Source organism: Salmo salar, chromosome 04 (genome assembly GCF_965601325.2).
Source record: "Salmo salar chromosome 04, fSalSal1, whole genome shotgun sequence".
Classification (NCBI taxonomy): Eukaryota; Metazoa; Chordata; class Actinopteri; order Salmoniformes; family Salmonidae; genus Salmo; species Salmo salar.
Window position 1 is genome coordinate 47691330 of NC_138294.1, and position 20495 is coordinate 47711824.

A 20495-nucleotide genomic window follows, 5' to 3' on the forward strand; every position below is an offset into this window, starting at 1 on the left:
GAGGGCCCGACGTCCACAGGTGGGGGTTGTGCTTACAGCCCAACACCGTGCAGGACGTTTGGCATTTGCCAGAGAACACCAAGATTGGCAAACTCGCCACTGGCGCCCTGTGCTCTTCACAGATGAAAGCAGGTTCACACTGAGCACATGTGACAGAGTCTGGAGACGCTGTGGAGAACGTTCTGCTGCCTGCAACATCCTCCAGCATGACTGGTTTGGCGGTGGGTCAGTCATGGTGTGGGGTGGCATTTCTTTGGGGGACCGCACAGCCCTCCATGTGCTCGCCAGAGGTAGCCTGACTGCCATTAGGTACCGAGATGAGATCCTCAGACCCCTTGTGAGACCATATGCTGGTGCGGTTGGCCCTGGGTTCCTCCTAATGCAAGACAATGCTAGACCTCATGTGGCTGGAGTGTGTCAGCAGTTCCTGCAAGAGGAAGGCATTGATGCTATGGACTGGCCCGCCGTTCCCCAGACCTGAATCCAATTGAGCACATCTGGGACATCATGTCTCGCTCCATCCACCAACGCCACGTTGCACCACAGATTGTCCAGGAGTTGGCGGATGCTTTAGTCCAGGTCTGGGAGGAGATCCCTCAGGAGACCATCCGCCACCTCATCAGGAGCATGCCCAGGCGTTGTAGGGAGGTCATACAGGCACGTGGAGGCCAAACGCACTACTGAGCCTCATTTTGACTTGTTTTAAGGACATTACATCAAAGTTGGATCAGCCTGTAGTGTGGTTTTCCACTTTAATTTTGAGTGTGACTCCAAATCCAGATCTCCATGGGTTGATAAATTAGATTTTCATTGATTATTTTTGTGTGATTTTGTTGTCAGCACATTCAACTATGTAAAGAAAAAAGTATTTAATAAGATTATTTATTTCATTCAGATCTAGGATGTGTTGTTTAAGTGTTCCCTTTATTTTTTTGAGCAGTGTATATAGATACACTGCATGGATTAAAGTATGTGGACACCTGCTCGTCGAACATCTCATTCCAAAATCATGGGCATTAATATGGAGTTGGTCCCCCCCTTTGCTGCTATAACAGCCTCCACTCTTCTGGGAAGGCTTTCCACTAGATGTTGGAACATTGCTGTGGGTAGTTGTTTCCATTCAGCCACAAGAGCATTAGTGAAAATTGCATTCCAGGTGACTACTTCATTAAGCTGGTTGAGAGAATGCCATGAGTGTGCAAAGCTGTCATCGAGGCGAAGGGTGGCTACTTTGAAGAATCTCAAATATAAAATATATTTTGATTTGTTTAACAATTTTTGGTTACTACATGATTCCATATGTGTTATTTCATAGTTTTCTGCAATGTAGAAAATAGTAAAAATAAAGAAAAACCCTTGAATGAGTAGGTGTGTCCAAACGTTTGAATATTGTGTATTACTGCCTTATGTTACTACTAGTTCTTGCTGGATCCCTGGAAGAGCTAATGGGGATCCATAATACAAAAGTATGGGTACAGTATAGGCCTTAATTGTGTAATGGGGAGTGAATATGCCCCACAACCTCTCTAGTCTGTGTGTAGACTAGAGTTACTGCAGTGAACACTGAAGGGCTTGGAAGTGGAGTGGTGGTTGGTGGGGGGGCATCTCTATTTAAGTCTCTAGTTCAGCAGCTCCCACGCTGAGACCCTCCAAGGCCTCATTTGCAGCTGTTTGTTTTCCTTAGTTCTCTCTTGACCTACTTTCTCCTCTAATACTCCGTATTTTTTCTGCTATCTCTTTCTCCCCCATGCAGCCACAGTGGAGTGCTACAACCCGAGGACAAACGAGTGGACGTACGTTGCCAAAATGAACGAGCCACACTACGGCCACGCAGGGACGGTGTACGGCGGTTACATGTATATTTCGGGTACGTACGTGGCTCCAAATCAAGTTACTAATGCCAGTGGGTAGTTTAGTCCTATTAGATCCAGGGCTTGGAGGGAGGCTCTTTTCCCATTTGACTGTACTTATATTTTAGAGCCACTGACTGTACCAGATGGCAGTGCTCTCTTTGAGAGAGTGACTGGTATCCTACAAGATAGATGTGTGGGTTTTCTGTGGGTGACTAAAGCCTCACATGTTTGACAGTCACGCTTCCTAATCGTTTCAGTCCCACATTAGCCATAAGATGGAGCAGAGAGTGGGCCATCCATCCTTCGCCAAACTGCGGGCTGTGATGTCAGTAAAGCATCCTTCATTACAAGGTCATACAGTGGAATCCTGCAGACCCTGCTTCTTCTCACCCCTCCCTCCCTCCCACATCAGTGGGGTCCAGTTCTCTGTGCTATTTCGGGGGGGGGTATTGTAAAGATGGTTGGAAGTAGTGATTGTGTGGTAGACTTGGGTGCGACTAATCCCCTGTCTCTCTGTAGGAGTCAGCCCAGTGCTTGTTCACTTCATAGGATTGAAAACAAATCCTGCCTTATGGAGATGAGCCCCAGTTTCCCAATGTGTGACTAATACAAAGTGATGCTGTACAGAGAGAAAGAGAGGGAGGGAGTGAGAGGAAAAGAGGGAGGGGTTGATGACTGTGCAGGAGGTGCAGCTCCATAGAGCTCCAACACACAGGTGAGGTTATGTTAATCTCCCCCAGCCTCTGGGCACAGTGTTAATAAGCATAACCCAGACACCTCATAGCCTACTACTAACATCGTAACCCTCCTTCACCCAGTGGCACCTCACCTGCTCTGATCCAGCCTCAGACTCCAGCAGAGGAACAACATGGTCCTGGTGGCTCTAGCTTTGGCATTTTAGCTTCCAGGCTGATGGCGCTTACTGCCTCAACCTTTATGTATTTCTGTCAATGGTTGGCATGTGGCTTATGGTCAGACTGGCACTTCTGGGTTCCTTTACTGAGAACATCTCAAGCGGGATAACGGTCATGGTGTGTTTGAACAATTATCACACCAAAAGGTCAACTTCCCTCCTTGTGATGGAGCATCTCTTAGTGTCATCCTGAGTGGAATGAGGCGGCTTCACTGCACATGCACCTGTCTAAAATGTCAAGAGTCTGCCTGGAGGCACTGGGCAATGGTTAGGCTTAGATACAGTGCATTCGGAAATTATTCAGACCCTTTGACTTTTTCCACATTTTGTTACATTACAGCCTTGTTCTATAATTGATTAAATTGTTTTTTCCCTCATCAAATCTACGCTCAATACCCCATAATGTAAACCTTCGCAACAATCTGAGGTCCTGAGCGCTCTGGAGCGTTCATCTCCGTTCATCTTTCCCTCAATCCTGACTAGTCTCCCAGTCCCTGCCGCTGAAAAACATCCCCACAGCATGATGCTGCCACCACCATGCTTCACCGTAGGGATGGTGCCAGGATTCCTCCAGAGGTGACGCTTGGCATTGAGGCTAAAGACATCTTGGTTTCATCAGACCAGAGAATGGTCAGAGTCCTTTAGGTGCCTTTTGACAAACTGAAAGCGAGCTGTCATGTGTCTTTTACTGAGGAGTGACTTCTGTCTGGCCACAAAGGTCTGATTGGTGGAGTGCTGCAGAGAATGGTTGTCCTTCTGGAAGGTTCTCCCATATCCACAGAGGAACTATGGAGCTCTGTCAGAGTGACCATCCGTTTCTTGGTCACCTCCCTGACCAAGGCCCTTCTTCCCCGATTGCTCAGTTTGGCCTGATGGCCAGCTCTAGGAAGAGTCTTTGGTTCCAAACTTCTTCCATTTAAGAAGGATGGAGCCTACTGTGTTCTTGGGGGCCTTCAATGCTGCAAAAGAATGTTGGTATCCTTCCCCAGATCTGTGCCTTGACACAATCCTGTCTCTGAGCTCTACGGACAATTCCTTTGACCTCATGGCTTGGTTTTTGCTCTGATATGCGCTGTCAACTCTGGGACCTTCCCCGTAGCTCAGTTGGTAGAGCATGGTGTTTGCAACGCCAGGGTTGTGGGTTCGATTCCCACGGGGGGCCAAGTACAAAAAGAAGAAAATAAAAATAAAAAAAAATTGTATGAAATGAAAATGAAATGTATGCATTCACTACTGTAAGTCGCTCTGGATAAGAGCGTCTGCTAAATGACTAAAATGTAATGTAATGTGATATAGACAGGTGTGTGCCTTTCCAAATCATGTCCAATCAATTGAATTTACCACGGGGGACTCCAATCAAGTTGTAGAAACATCTCAAGGATGATCAATGGAAACAGGATGCACCTGAGCTCAATTTCGAGTCTCATAGCAAAGGGTCTGAATACTTATGTAAATTGGGTATTTCTGTTTTTAATTTGTAATACATTTGCTAACATGTCTAAAAACCTGTTTTCGTTTTGTCATTATTGTGTGTAGATTGATGAGGATTTCTTTTATTTAATCCATTTTATAATAAGGCTGTAACGTAACAAAATGTGGAAAAGGGGAAGGTCTCTGAATACTTTCCGAATGTAGTGTACCTCCACCATTCCAGATAGAGGTCTGTACTGTAGAGCTTATTAATTAAACAACCTCCCCTCAAGCATCGGGGCAAGCTGCATTCCTACAAGGAAACTGGACACATGCTGAGATTAGCTTTCATGACAGCCCGCATGTTTTATAAACACTCACTAGTGATGGAAGTCAGGTGGAGCGGAAACATCATCAGCCAGCATGTCTCTGTTGAGGAGCGGCCCTCCTGCTCCACCCCATGTCTCAGGGGTCACGACCTCACTGTGCAAGGTGGTCCACGTGGGGGTGCAGGCCGTGTCTTGCTGTCATTCCAGATCAGGTGCTTGGCGGTGGCTGTGCTGCCGTGTTGTCTGAAGGCATCCTGTCAGGTGAATGGAGCTGACACATTGAGTCAAGACACAGGCCATCACAGCTCTGCTCCCACTCCCGGAGTGGGGCTCAGACACCCAGCCAACACGGCTTCACACTACCACTACTGTCACACAACCATGTTGACTGAACGCAAGTATCTCATGGTCAAGCAACAACAAATGCGCTCCTTGAGTGACGCGGCGGGGCTATGTCTGTGTGGAAAGTGGCGTGGAGAGAGGGCGAGAGCCTAGAGAGGGATGACTCAAGTAGTGGTGTAAACTCTAAAAATGGACGTTACACACGGAATATCACATTTAACAAATCAAACAATAAATACCCTTATACGGTATACTGCCCAGAACCTACTGTACTGTACTGGCGTGTTCAAAGAAGTGCTGGGCGTTGTACCGTATTTTACGATATACCGCTATTGATGCACGGACCGGTTTGGGTTTTTGCTTTACCTTCTTTAACGGTATTTTGAATGTTTGGTTTGTTAAATGTGATACGCCGTGTGTAATGTCCATTGTTCTAGTTTACTTAGATACTTGAGTCATCTCTCTCCGCTCTGTCTCTCTCCATGCCGCTTTCCACAAAGACCTAGCCTCGCCCATTACTCAAGGAGCGCTTTTTTTGTTCCTCAACCACAAGACAACTTGCGTTCAGTCTGCATGGTCAATGCAGCACGTGCAACAATGTTGATGACACCGATGCAGTTCTCACTTTGCTTCTTAATATAAATCAACTAGCGTTCTATAATTACACTATTAGTTTGTGTTTCTTACATCTGCAAATAGCTAGTTTGTCTTACCATGTTGGGCCTAAATCTTGTTTTCAGTGACGGCCAGTCTAATGCTCTAACCACTGCCTATTTTCATGTCAAACGCTGTATTCAAAGTGCCCACTATTATATTCTAACTATAGAATTAGAATAATCATTCTATTTCCAAGTGTTTCACTCTAAATCGCAAGTCAAATCGCAATTGCAACATTTGGTTAAAAATAAGGCCTAGATTATTTGCCCAGCCCTACGTGGAAATGATCTCAAACAAGTGCAAGAAATGCAAAATGATCTTGAATTGAATTTGAACAGTATAAAACAATCAGAATGGAGAAAGACCCATTGAAATCACTTAGAATGTATGATTTGCCACCCTAGGGTCTCACAACTCATAAAGCACATGTCAAACTTTTTATTATCCAAAACATAAAATACCGTCCAGTTTAAAAAAATATCATGATAAGATATTTGGACCATATCACCCAGCCCTTGTTCAAAGACCAGGGCTAGATCTTCCGAGGAATGACATTAAAGCTCACATCTGGCCATCCTTTCTATTTATCATCATTTTTGGAACTTGCTGACCCCTTGGTTTTGTCTAGCTCCTCTGTGTTCCCCTGCCTCGGTTGTTTGGGTCTCATTTGTGCCAGCACTGTGCTTCCTCTAAACAGGTCATACATTTTTACGACGAGTCAAAGCCCCGGCACAATTATATCTCCACAAATTGATCGATAAATGTGCCAGTGTATGGCAGTCATGTGAGATATAATCTAGCGGGCCAGGCAGCGCGACCAATGAGCTCTGAAAGTGTCTCTGAAAGGACAACCATTTACTGTCTTCGAGATACAAAAAAGTATATTTTAAAGTCTCTCAAAATGCTTGCAATTGTCTTTTGACAACTCTTTTGTCTTTGTTCTAAATGAAAGCTACTGTCGTTAAACTGAGATCATAAGAGTAACTTAATTAACGGCAGTAATTAATTGTAATGATAAATGTTTAATTATAACAAAGACAATTACATTGATGGAAGCTACAATCTATCTGCAATTTTAAAGCTGATCTTCACCCTAAAAAAGAAAGAAAAGAAACTGAACATTGTGTCTCTGAGATTGTCTTTTGGCAAATGTATAGATGGGTTAGCTGACAACGTCACCAACAATGCGCACGCTTCAATGGGGCAGAAGTCCGTTAGTTGTTGTGATTCTGGATGGCCAGATGGCTACCAATAATGACAAGAAACTGCCATGTGGGGAAACGTAAGTGACTCGTTTCAGCTAGTTTCATCTTGTTCTTGATACCATGTCTTGTTCTGAGGTGATTGGACTGATTTCATGTCAATGCTAATATGGCAAAAAAATGTTTCTATGTTGTTAACAATCTAAGCCAACCCCGTCTGTTTTGCCCCATAGTTGCGCACGTGTCGGTTTTGTGGCTCAACAACCAACCCGTCTATGGAAACAAAATCTACCCTCTCTCCACGCTGTACAAATATGCAGTTGTGTAAAGTAATTAAGTAAAAATACTTGAAAGTACTACTTAAGTAGTTTTTTGGGGTATCTGTACCTAACTTTTTTTTCCACTACATTCCTAAAGGAAATGATGTACTTTTTACTCCGTACATTTTCCCTGACACCCAAAAGTACTTGTTACAATTTGAATGCTTACCTAGGAAAATGGTCTAATTCACACACTTATCAAGAGAACATCCCTGGTCATCCCTACTTCCTCTGATCTGGCGGACTCACTAAACACATGCGTCATTTGTAAATGAAGTCTGAGTGTTGGAGTGTGCCCCTAGCTATCCATCCGTAAATTTAAAAAAAACAAGAAAATGGTGCCACCTGGTTTGCTTAATATTCGGAATTTGAAATGATTTATACTTTGATACTTAAGTATATTTTACCAATATAATTTACTTTTGATACTTAAGTATATTTCAAAACAAATACTTTTAGACTTTTACTCAAGTCATTTTTACTGGGTGACTTTTACTTGAGTCATTTTCTATTGAAATCTTTACTTTTACTCAAGTAGTATTTTACTGGGTGACTTTTACTTGAGTCATTTTCTAATAAGGCATCTTTACCTTTACTCAAGTACGACAATTGGGTACTTTTTCCACCACTGCAAATATGTGTCTGCAGTAGACAAATCCTTCAGCCATTATAAGCCCTGAAGGTTGCTGGCCTGAGACATCAGTTACTCTAAGATGCTACTAACCTTGGGCAGTGAGATGCAGCTCAACAAGAAAATAACCACACCCCATATCAAGCTGCTATTCTATCAGTGGGTTTGATATGTCTTTCTTGTCTCAGAGATTGTTTTAATGACTCACACGCACACACATACTTGAATAAAGATAATGCATCTAACTTTGTCTATCTCAGAGTTTAATCTATTGGTTGAGGAGGAGGTTGATGTTATAGACTTCTGATTAGTCTGGGCCACTGATTTAAAAATAGCCCGGTGTAGATTAATGAGGGAGGGAGGTAGAACGAAAAAGAAAGAAATGGGTAAAGAGAGAGCGAGCGGGATCATTGGGCAGCAGCAGAAGCTGTGGAGGGATTCGGGCGCCATTTGGCATGTACTTCAGATCCTCACTGCGCTGCGTACACTCCCAGCCACTCTGCACAGCATAGGGAGGGGTGGGCTGCCTGGCTCCCACCCAGATGCATGCTGGGATTGTGTTCCTCTTTATTTTGAGCCTTCCCTGTGGACATGTCCTGTTTTTTTTTTTCTCCCCACTTTGCCTCAGCTTTGTGTGTCCTGTCTATTTCTCTTTTTCTACCAATACAGTACCTATGTGTGTACACATGCACTGCAATAGTGTTTTGAATTTATGTTACAAATAATCGCATCTATCTTATATTGCAAGTATGTGGCTGAGAAAATGTGTGCCCGTTATATTAGTGGTACTAAGCATGGGTATAATTGTGTGTGTGTTGCTGGGCAGAGCAGGCTGATGTTTCTGAGGAGGGGTTGGGGGGAGGGAACTGGGGGTTCAGGATTACAACATGCTCTGCGTGGCCAGTCGCAGTGCTGTGGTCTGGTCATGAGACTGTCAGGACAGAACAGGGTCTGGTCAAGGCCGACCCGACACTTCCATGCTCCCCAACGTGGCAGGGCTAGAATGTAGGTCGAGGTTGGGTTACCATTAGGTACAGTACCATTGGATCAGTCCATTAAATGCTTTTGATTAGACCCCAGGGCTGTTTTCAACCTTATTTAACATGGTCCTGTTTTGTTCTGTGTTGCAGGGGGAATCACTCACGACACGTTTCAGAAAGAGCTGATGTGCTTTGACCCGGATGCCGACAAGTGGACTCAGAAAGCGCCCATGACCACGGTGCGTGGCCTGCACTGTATGTGCACGGTGGGCGACCGCCTCTACGTCATCGGGGGGAATCACTTCCGGGGCACCAGCGACTACGATGACGTGCTCAGCTGTGAGTACTACTCCCCGGCCCTGGACCTGTGGACGCCCATCGCCGCCATGCTGCGGGGCCAGAGCGACGTGGGCGTGGCCGTGTTCGAGAACAAGATCTACGTGGTGGGTGGCTACTCGTGGAACAACCGCTGCATGGTGGAGATAGTGCAGAAGTACGACCCGGAGAAGGACGAGTGGCACAAAGTGTTTGACCTGCCTGAGTCGCTGGGCGGGATCCGAGCCTGCACACTGACCGTGTTTCCTCCAGAGGACATGATGGGCTCCCCCTCCAGAGAGTCACCCCTCTCAGCACCTTGAAGAATGGGGGTGGGGGGGAGCCCACCCCCGCTCCGCTCACACCCCCACAACCCCCCACACTACATAGACATTGTTTGCACTTTTGGACTACATCTGTACTGCATCCCGATACGCCCCTTCCTCCCCCAAAGCTGTGCAGAACCCCCCTCCCTAGTGATGAAATCCACATACCGATATGGTTTGGCAACCTAATTAAATGTTAATGTTGCATATTCGGTATATTTTGGCAGGAAATACCTTGACTTGAAGAGTGACTTTGCAATTCAACTTTTCTACCTGATGTCTTTGGAGTTTTACTATGTCCTGTTTCTTTAGATGTGTTACCGGGTAAAAACCATGCTGTTGATGACCATACTGACGCTCTTAGTCTGTGCCAGGTTAGGGGCAGTTGACCCCCCAGAGGGGCAAGATAGGGGCAGCTGAGCTCCACACAGATATGGTTTTTAAACTCAGGGGTCAGCCCTTCACCCCCTCTCTTCTTTCAGTTTCAGTTCTTTCCTGCTATTGCTATGAAACCGTTAACAAAATTGTGTTTTCTAAATTTAATAAACAAGGTTTTGGAAAAAAGAATAGTTTTTCCAAAGTATCTTGCTATTTACTTGTTCACATGGTTGATGCATTCTCTTCATATCGAGCTTAATGTCAACTGACGTGAGGTATAAATATCTGTTTTAGAACCTCCTGCAAAGTGTCTTTTCCATATGAAAAAAACACTTAGTTGATTTCTCTCTATTTTACTGGTTGAAAGTAATCTCTCACATGTATTATGCTGCTTTAGTAGCAGCTGTAAACTCAGACCTCCCTCCCCTCAGCTATTGTTGTCCTCAGAATGAACCATTTTCTATGTTCTGATTTAAATAGAAAAGCTTTTATTGTTCTCAAGAGGCATGGGATGAACTGTAGGTGTACACACAAAGTTAAAACGTAGTGTCCTGCTGTCTCAGTCCTAATCATAACCAGTATTCTAATCTACACTGAGCTGACTCCTGCCCGCTGTGCCCAGTGCTTCAGGGCACACCGTTGTCCACTTCCACTGGCTCCTCTCACCTGGCACACAGACAGACGGTAAGGTCACCCACAACCTGGCCACCTGCGTCTGGCCCATTTTAAAACCTCAGTGGCAGCATATGGTGTGCGACACAAACAAATCGGCTACAAGCTGGAGCAAGAAAATGAAGGCAATGAAATGTAATTTCAGGTGAGTGGGTGTTTTTTGTTTATGATGGAGCGTGCAAGGATTCATGATTGGGCACAGAATCATACAAAACCATTGTTCATGTAGAAATGTATGACTGAGAACATGTCAGTGCTGTAAGATCCAGTGGTGCCTCAGGCTGTGCATCTGAGCAGCAGCCTCCAGTGGATGTGCTCCATCTCAACCACCTACCCTCGTCCTGTTCACTCATGTCTCCTCCATCTCCTGAACCTCCAAGCCAGTAGTGTGCGCGGCTGTTTTAACACAACATCCAGTTCAAGGGCAGGCGACTGGGAGCCCTGGGGGACCAGGGCAAGGTGCTGGTGCTGCCGGGGACGAGGAGAGATGGCAAGGGAAGGAGGTCTGAGGGAAAGTGATGGAGGACTGGAGGGATTGGCCTTCCTGATAGATGTTGTTTCCGCTTATCGACAGCTGCACTCTGAATACTCATATGGGACTCTTCGAGCTGAAGCGCCGGCAGTTGTTCACTGAGAGATGTCGATAGGGCCATTGCCTGTCGTCTTTACTCAGGAATTATGTGCTCTATTACACCACGCTTGAATGACCTACCCTTAACGGCAATGTTCATCTGTCACTAAAATGAGGGGCACAGAGGTCCCTGAGAGAGAAGACTCACTTGACTCTCTCACTTGACTGTGAAATTCGTTTGATCCTTTCATTATATTTGAGATGAGCAATAAAAATCCTAACCCATCACATAGCAGCTGTATGGTAACATGCTCTGGCCTTGTTTTACTGTTATATAGTGTGATGAGATGTGACCTTCATGAATGGGAAAATGTATTCATAATGTCAACCAAGAGGAGAGAGGAAGCCCATTGTTTGTATTCGTTTAACTGTATCTTTAAGATCAGCTATGTCTCCAATTTGTTCTGTTCAGAGTGTTTCCTTGAGGGCTGCTCCAGGATGCCTACTTCACTTTTGCAACAGCAGCATGTAGGTGTGTCATCCAATGGTAATGTTGTATGTATTAATGTTTGCTCATCCTGGTTGTTTGTGGCTGTTTCTTTGCTTTGCCCCTCCCCCGCATGGTGTTAAAATGGGCCAAGGTGACAGAGAGGAGGCCAGGCAGGCTTGAGCATTATACTTTTGTATTCTCTGCGGACCTGGATATGGTAATGCCTTAATTGATTATGAGTGGCTGCGAGCGGAGATGTTTTTTTTGCAGTGATAAGAATTAAGCTGAGATTAATATAATTGTTTCGGGGCTATTTATCCTACTCCAAGGAGAATAGGCAAAGTTAAATACAGTATTAATGATATGCTAACGTAAACATATTTTCCATAAATTAAACAATGAAATTACAGCACTTTAGTGGAAATCTTTCAGTCTTGTTCTCCTTTGTCTTTGTCAATAGCTCCCGGTTTGTCCATCGAGCCCGGTGAAAATGACCCTCCTGTATGCCAAGCCAGCCAGGGTCTCTAATCCATTACAGCTGTCACCTGTCTCCCTTCATTATCCCTGTATACTCAGTGTTCTTAAACAACTGATTGTGAAAAGTTCAAAAGAGTTCGACCGTGATGAGCTGTTGCCACGGTGTCATGGAGAGCGGGAAGGAGGAGTGGAGCAGGGAGCGGCTGTTGGGAGATGTGTGTTCTGACTCCCCAAACCCTCAGTGCTGCCTTCCCTACTTTGTGTCTGCGGGTACAACAGACAGGATCAGAAAGGCTGCTATATACTTTAGAGTTACATGGAAAGGTAAATGGGGTGTATGTGATTTCAACATATCAATCTCCAATGTGAGATATTAGATCTCGTTATCACAGTCTAATTAGAGTCACGTAATCTTGAGCTTCTTATTAGTCAGTCAATGCAACAGCATCTAGAGCCTGGCTAGACACATCCTTCAGTCTGTAGCTTTGGTTTGTTAATGAGTGCTGCTGTGCCCCAAATGCTAATCCGACGTTAAGGGAACAAAACCCAACGAGAAGTGGAGTGCCTCGGAGTTGGAAATTACACTGCCAGGTTCTCCCATTTATCCCTCTGCTTTTTTTACTCACCTGTCCTGCAGTCATTTCAACACCACTGTCAGCATGTTCACTCCCTTTAAGAGGAGATGGAGGAAAGTGTATACGTTTTTACAGCACAGCTTTCATACCTGCAAAACGTTAAGTACACCTGCTCTTTCCATGACATAGGCTGACAAAGTGAAAGCTATGATCACTTGTTAAATCCACTTTAATCAGTGTAGATGGGGAGTAGACAAGTTAAAGGATTTTTAAGCAACTCAATATGAAGAATGCTTTTAAAAAAAAAAAAATTACACAGTGTATGTCAAAATATTGCTTGTGTTGGATTAAGTAAAGGAGGTTGGGGGGGGGGGGGTTCTGGTGGAATCTTGACTTTAAAGCTGACAGTTCTCCTTCCTTTGTCTAACTGAAAGGGGAGCGTATCACATACTGTAGCTAGCAGCAGCCTCAGCCAGCTGACTGGGAGGTGTGGAGGAAATGGGAATAAAACATTGATCCTGGGGGTCTGTGTTGATAGCTGTAGTAATGTGATGATGAAGGGCCCAGCACTCTACTGTCACATTAATACTCTTAACACATCAGTACACTCCTCCTGATGGTGATTGACTCCAAGGCCATTTCAATGTTGAGCTGAATGCTTTTTTTCTGGCACTAAATCAAAGGGCACGGTCTTTTACACAGATTCCATGACACACACAAGCCAATTTACACACACACACACACACACACACTTGGAATACACCCCATTATGAATAATTTTCAATTATCTGACCAATTTCATTTAATCTGAACAAAGACTGTGTTAATTTAAATTCAGTTTTGTGTCTTTGCTTGACGCAGCTATGTCATTTGTGATAAAGTGCACAGCGATAGCAGCGCCAGAATAATGAACCCCAACCATGTAACTCAAATGACCCAAAACAAGTACGGAGTTCCTTACCTCATCTAGTTGGATATAAACAGAGTATTTCAGTGGATTTTCTTGTCTGTATTCCCGCCCATCCTCCAATTATTATATATTATTGGAAAACGTGTTTCATTTATCACAGTTTCCTCATTATACCATGCCGTTTCATACATGTGGGGAAATATTTATCTCAATATCTTAGCCTGTGTCACGCCCTGATCTGTTCCACCTCCAGGTGTCACCTGTTTTCCCCATTAGTCCCCGGTGTATTTATCCCTGTGTTTCCTGTCTCTCTGTGCCAGTTCATCAGCGGTTTTCCTAGCTCCTATTTTTCCCAGTCCCTGTTTTTTCCCTAGCCCTCCTGGTTTTGACCCTTGCCTGTCCTGACGCCGAATCCGCCTGCCGGACCACTCTGCCTGTTCTGACCTCGAGCCTGCCTATCCCCTTGTATTGTTTGGACTCGGACCTGATCACTGACCACTCTGCCTGTCCTGACCTCGAGCCTGCCTATCGCCTGGTACTGTTTGGACTCTGACCTGGTTTATGAACTCTCGCCTGTCCCTGACTTGCCTTTTCCCTACCCTTTTTGTTATAATAAATATCGGCGCTCAACCATCCGCCTCCTATGTCTGCATTTGGGTCTCGCCTTGTGCCCTTATAGCCTGAATACTCCTGAAATGGGTTTTAGCCATGCACAAATCTTCTGCAGCACTCCAATCCCTACTACTCTGCTCTGTCAGATTTCTGGTTATCTCGTATTAGAGTGGTTTTGTTCCTGTTTGCGTGACAAGTGTCCAGGGGAGGGTTTCCCGCCCATGGGTAGGATGGGGGCTGGGGTATGATGTCGCTGTCCTCTGAGGTCGCCATGCTAATGTATCAGAGAACCCCCAGAGGGTGTATAGCAGAGGAGGCTGGTGGGTGGAGCTGTAGGAGGACAGGCTCATTGTATGGCTGGAGTGGAATAAATGGAACGAAGTCAAACGTGGTTTCCATGCTGTTCCAATTATTCCATTCAAGCCATTACAATAAGCATGTCCTCCTACAGCTCCACCCACCAGCCGCCACTGGTGTATAGTGTTACACTGGGCCAGGTGGAGGTGCTGCTGTGAGAGGAGCGGACCCCTGTGGCTATTGGCTAAGCAAACCAACGCACACACAGGGCTGTTCTGTTTCCCTCAGTGGCTTTGCTCTTTTTGTTTTAACCTACCAGACTCCTCTCTGTCACCTCAAAGGAAGCATCTGATTAATCTCATATCTACTGTCTCCTGGCATGAGAAGAAGTCACCCTGCCTGGGCAACAAAGGAGCGAGAACACTGGGATAACTCAGTGAAAACTTAGTCGCTCTGTGAACTCATATCTCAGGGGTACATACTGTTCAGGCTTTATTTTACAGCAGATACCAGGCTGCAGACTCATGGATTAATCACACGTACACTTGATGTGAAATAAACGGATTGAGGCAAAAATGTTCCTTGAAAATATTGTAGTCTTGGCTGGATGTATTTCACTAAGGTCTTCATGAGAAAGAGAATTTCTGGACAAGGCAGTTTAAATGACAATTTACAAACAGTACAAAAATCATTCCTATAGAAGTTGTTACCTAGAATTATTTTTATCCATAAGAGTGTGGGCTAGTTTGGATGTTATTCCAGGCCTATGAGACAAAGCACAGGACTTTTTCCTCATTTGATTCTAACCTTGAGAAGTAGTTATGGACTTTGAGTGCATTTACACATACTGCTCTTGGATAAACACACAAAATGAACTTGTAGCAATTAATTCCCAATATAATATGCTTAATCAATAAAAAGTCCACTTGCACTGAAACTTCAAAGCAAGTTGTGCACTGCACTGCTGCTATGCTAATGAATTGTTCCTCTTGGCAAGAAATGAATGCATGTTAATATCTAAACCTGAACGTCTTCATTATTTTTCACTCCAGTCTACACAATGACCTTGAATTTGCTCAAAAACCAATGTTTTCACAATTTTATCATGCATAATACAAAACAGAAATAACACAATGCCTCAATTATGTTTTCACTAAATAGTTCACTCATGTTTAAAGCATAAAAGTGTTATGACTTGCCAATTGATGGAAGTTCTCTTCTCTCTTTAAGAGACCCAGACATGCTCAGGGAAAAGGCCAGTGTGGTCTTGTGTATATCATTTTGGCTCATCTGTGTTCTAGACTAGTGGACCGTAAGGCCAGAGTACCTGGGGGAGGGAGGCAGCACTGCAGCTGAGTGGTGATTAAGCCTGGAACAGGGTTGCCTCGGACACGGTTCCAAGTCTGACCTAGAGTACAACCCACCCCCGCGTCCGCATCCGTCCACATCCGTCCGCATGCACTCACACTACCTCCCCTCTCAGCGCTGTCTGTAGTCTGTACCCAGCACTGTCCGTGTCATGTCTGTTTCAGCAGCAACCTGAGCTACTGCACACGTCAGCACTGTCTCTCCCTGCTGTACAACACCTATTCCAAGTCATTTATCATTCCCATCACTGAGTCCCAGTACAGTACCCACATCACGACACTCACGTCACACCATGTAATGAGCCTTTGTACACTCACCAACCCATACAGTGTGACTATATGATTTTACTAATGTGTGCAAACGTGGCAATGATCGCTAGTTGACGATTGCAGAACAGTGTCTGAATAACTAAATAAACAACCAGGGGTTAACTGTATATATTTACAGAGAGACTGTTATTGACAATGATACCTCACTCTGGGTCAGCCAGTAAGCGGTACCCCTGACAGACAACACAGCTCATGCTGGTAGCTATTTGGACAATTCTTTGATTCACAGGAACCAGCAGGGGTCTTACAGTGACAGTTCAATGCCACATCTGTATTGCTTAATCGTTCTTGTACCTGGGGAAAAAAAGGGCATGTAGGACGATCGACTGCAATCCATGATTTCTGGATGATTACTCTGCTTGACATTTTCATCAACCATTGGGACTATTTTCCCTGCTGCGCTAATGTTATGACAAAATCAAATGGGCTTTCTTGTGATTTTCAATCATTCTGACAAGTGTCACCCACATTTCTCCATATGTCATGATTTTCTACCTCTCCAACTGGCATCTCTGTTCAGTCAAAAGCAGTTTTTGTCTCATTCCATCATATTTCAAAGACCCATCTGACACAGTTCTATCTCTTCCTTCCATTTTGTTCCAATCGGAAAATGCGTCCGGCATATGATTTATAAGAAGTTACACAACGGGTGAGTCCAATCCTGGACGCTGATTGGTTAAAACCGCATTCAAGGCGGTGTCTATTCCACAAGTTACCACCGGCTAAAGCTATAACGTCGAAATGCCTATTTACTCTGTTCCATCTCACTGCGCAGTCCACTGTCTCATCAGCCCAGCCAGAACATTAATGAATTTGATCTCCACTATAAAAAGCATCTAGACATTATCTCCCATTTCTTTGAGACTAGCATGTGGTTTTCAACAGCGGAGCTTTGTATAAACCTTGCTGTCTGCATTTCGCTTCGTTTTACCTGTTTTCTTATATATGTCCATAAAAAGGATGCTGATTCATGATTTCGTCTGTCTCGTACCGACTCATACACATTCATTACTATGGGACAGCTGGAGATCCAATTTCAATATTGAAACAATGTTGCAGATGTCAGTCTTTCTAGCTTCAGTTTGAAGCGGTTGTGTTAGCTGTGTTGTTAGCTAGCTTCTCTGAACAACAGTGTCCTGACGAGAGAGCACATTTTCTATGCCAGGTGAAATCTTTAAGTTGGCCGTAGTTGGCTAGCTAGCAAGCAACGGATAAGAATGTTGCCAGCCAGTACAGCAATAGAACAAAAAGACTGAACGACTGGGTCAAGTCTCTGGCAACCGAACCGATAGAACGAACAACCAGCCGGCTTGGGTAGCAACCCTAGATTTGTCTCGGCCTATATCTCGTGGAAGGATGAAATAGTATGAATAAATTCAGCCAACATTGTTTTTATGAAAATACCCCAATCATTATTTGAATATGCTGGTAACCCATTGTATAAAAGTGATAATGCCCTCAAAGCCGATGTTTGGAGGATATTGGCAGGGTTTGTTCTGGCATTATCACTTAATTATGTTTTAGACAATAACAAGAGTCAGGAGAACTACATGCTAAATATTCAGAGTTTAATATTTAGTGTTGAAATCTCTTTGACATGACTTGGACCATGCCGGGGCCCACTCAGACCTGTTTCACTGCTCCCTAGCCCTGGGAGTAAACTGTGGCAGCCTGGGTGCAGTGCAGCACAGCCTCCTGGACCTGTCTCGCTGTGTTCAGCTGTGGATCTAGGGCAGTGCAGTTAGTCAACACTTCTCAGAATAAAATGTTGCCGTGACTCCTTCCTCTGGGCCACCCGGCTCTTGGCTGCCAACCCTCTTCCGTGACAAAATTGTGGTTAATTATTCAATGGTTAACTGGGCATGAGGTTGATGAGCATTGTAACCGGTAAAAGCCACAAGCACCTGCACAGTTCCACATTACACTGAAGACTACAGTAAAAGGTTGACTATGTTATTGATCAGCTAAAGCAGGTGAGGGCACAGGGATGTAATGAGGCTCAGAATCACTAAATGACCCAAGATTGTATGGGAAAAGGGTCAGAGAGTGCTTTTTGTCTCTCTTTCTATGACACAATGCTTTGTTTTGTATTGAAAATGCTTGTTGTATGGCCCATTCTCTTCCTGTCAGCCTGAGTATTGACCTCACTGCTGCAACCAAGTCAACCTTCAGATTCCACCATATATATATATATATTTTTAATTTGACCAGCCAAGTCAGTTGTGACGACCCTCCCACTCTGTCTGCCGAATTCTTTCTCTTTGCTCTTGTTTTCCTTAACAGGATATCGGTGGGTGGAGCTGGGAGGGTCGTCAGCGACATGGGCCCGGGTGTGTCCCGGGATAAATACACCTCTTCCCCATTCATTGAGGAGACTCTCTCCATGCAGACAGTGATAGATTTTGTTTGTGGCCGTTTTGTTTGTTTGTGTGTTTGCTTTGGCACCTTTCAACACCCCTCATTATCACATTTATGCACGCATCCACTTATTAACACTACTGATTACTGACTACACACACCATTGTTAGTTGTATTTACATTACTTAAGTTAATAAATATATTTTTGTAATTCCTTATCTCCACGTTGTCTCCCTTTTTGTTACGGACTTCGAGCCGGGTCGTGACAGTTAAGAATAAATTCTTATTTACAATGACGGCCTACCGGGGAATATATTGGGTTAACTGCCTTGTTCAGGGGCAGAACGACAGATTTTTACCTTGTCACCTTTCAGTTACTGGCCCAACGCTTTAACCAGTAGGCTACCTGCCGCCCCTATCAGACAGAGGGCATCACAACAGCCCTGGCTTCACTCAGAGGGGCTTTATTTTCAAACCAGACAGTGTGTTGGAGCCCAGAACACGCCGAGGTATCTGCCAGGTCTGTGCTCCAGTCCAACCCCTTCCTAACTTCACCCCCTACCCCTGTCCAGGTCACTGTAGTGATCAGCTGGGGGGGCTGACTATCCCTCTCTGGAGAAGAGTGGTTTAGGTTTCTATTGACAGGGGCATTAACAACGTGGCTCTATATTGGCATGTGGCATGCTCCCAGGCATGTGATGGATCCATAAGGAAAGGCATCTAACAGACAGGATGAACTCATTTAGCGTCACCGTGGGGAGAGAGCTGAGAGAGAGCTGAGCTGGAGACAGAGCTGAGAGAGCTGAGCGAGAGAGAGAGAGAGAGAGAGAGAGAGAGCTGAGCTAGACAGAGAGCTGAGAGAGAGCTGAGCGAGAGAGAGAGAGAGAGAGAGAGCTGAGCTAGAGAGAGAGCTGAGCGAGAGAGAGAGAGAGAGAGAGAGAGAGAGAGAGAGCTGAGCTAGACAGAGAGCTGAGCGAGAGCTGAGCGAGAGAGAGAGAGAGAGAGAGAGCTGAGCTAGAGAGAGAGCTGAGCGAGAGAGAGAGAGAGAGAGAGAGAGAGAGAGAGAGAGCTGAGCTAGACAGAGAGCTGAGCGAGAGAGAGAGAGAGAGAGAGCTGAGCGAGAGGGGGTAGAGAGAGGATATGTAAGTTGACACAGTGTGAGAGTGTGGGCAGTAGTGCTTTATACTGCTCTCTTCCTGGCAGTACTCAAAATCAGCCTCCTCAGCTCTCCTCTGCATAACTATGCAGTGCCGCTGGTTGCCATGGTAACCAAGCTCCTTATATTAGCAATAAAAAGGAAAATATTTTAGGCCTTTTGTTTGCTTTTCTCCCATTTAACTCCTCTTTTTAATAAACACACCAATCAATAGGATCTAAGGAGAGAGGATTAACCGGTATGTTGAATGTACAAATCTGTTCTTTATGCAGAACATGATGACATCTAGTGGTAGGATATTCATGAGAACACTGGTACATCCATGAGTCTGTAACGTTCATAAAGGATACTGAAGCTCTTTCCTATACTAACTAGTAAAACACATACTATATCTCTGATTTGTTTGAACAAAATACTAATTATTTATGATTGTGACCTGGGGTCTACAATGCAGTAAATTATGTTCTTTATGAGAAATGAATACATTTGTATTGATCATTTATTCTTAGTAAACATTTCAAATGTCGCTGTTAGAGTGACTGTTTCCTCTTGGAATTAGTGAGGTCACTTGTGAGGTCACTTGGCTACTCACCATGAGACAGCACTATGGAAGTGGTTTGTGTTAGAAGAGAGACAAAAGAGATAAACAGCCCTAAACCGCACAGGAAGTCAGAGCAGGATAGAATGCCCGAGGATCGGTTATCCACAACATTGATTCAGAGGGGTTGGGTTAAACGTAGCATTTTGGTTGAATGCATTAAGTTGTGCAACTGACTAGGTATCACCTTTCCCTATCCCTTCCCCTCCATCCATGCCAGGATTTCCTCTGTGGAGTCCCTCAGTCTGCTGAGTGACATGTCTCTGGGAGGGCCAGCTGTGTGCCCCTGAGTGGCCCACCCGGGGATCCAGTCTAAACCTGCTCTGCTCAGCTGGACAGAGCTCTGAGGGTAGAGTTACACTGAAAAGCCCTCCCAGAAACCATGTGACCATGTCATTAGCGGGCTCCGACTGTCAGGGGCCAGAG

The 20495-nt window shown here is 44.8% G+C and overlaps 1 protein-coding gene across 4 annotated transcripts in view; it reads left to right on the forward strand.

Annotated features, from left to right (window-relative positions):
- The window catches only part of LOC106603113 (kelch-like protein 13), a 111598-nt gene extending 99785 nt beyond the window's left edge, over window positions 1–11813 (forward strand). For all 4 annotated transcript variants that reach the window (XM_014196352.3, XM_014196353.3, XM_014196356.3 and 1 more), the window contains 2 exons: window positions 1754–1867; window positions 8788–11813. In XM_014196352.3, coding sequence (XP_014051827.1) covers window positions 1754–1867; window positions 8788–9275 — 602 coding nt within the window. In that variant the 3' untranslated portion in view covers window positions 9276–11813. The remainder of the gene's footprint in view (window positions 1–1753; window positions 1868–8787) is intronic.
- Window positions 11814–20495: the final 8682 nt, after the last annotated feature.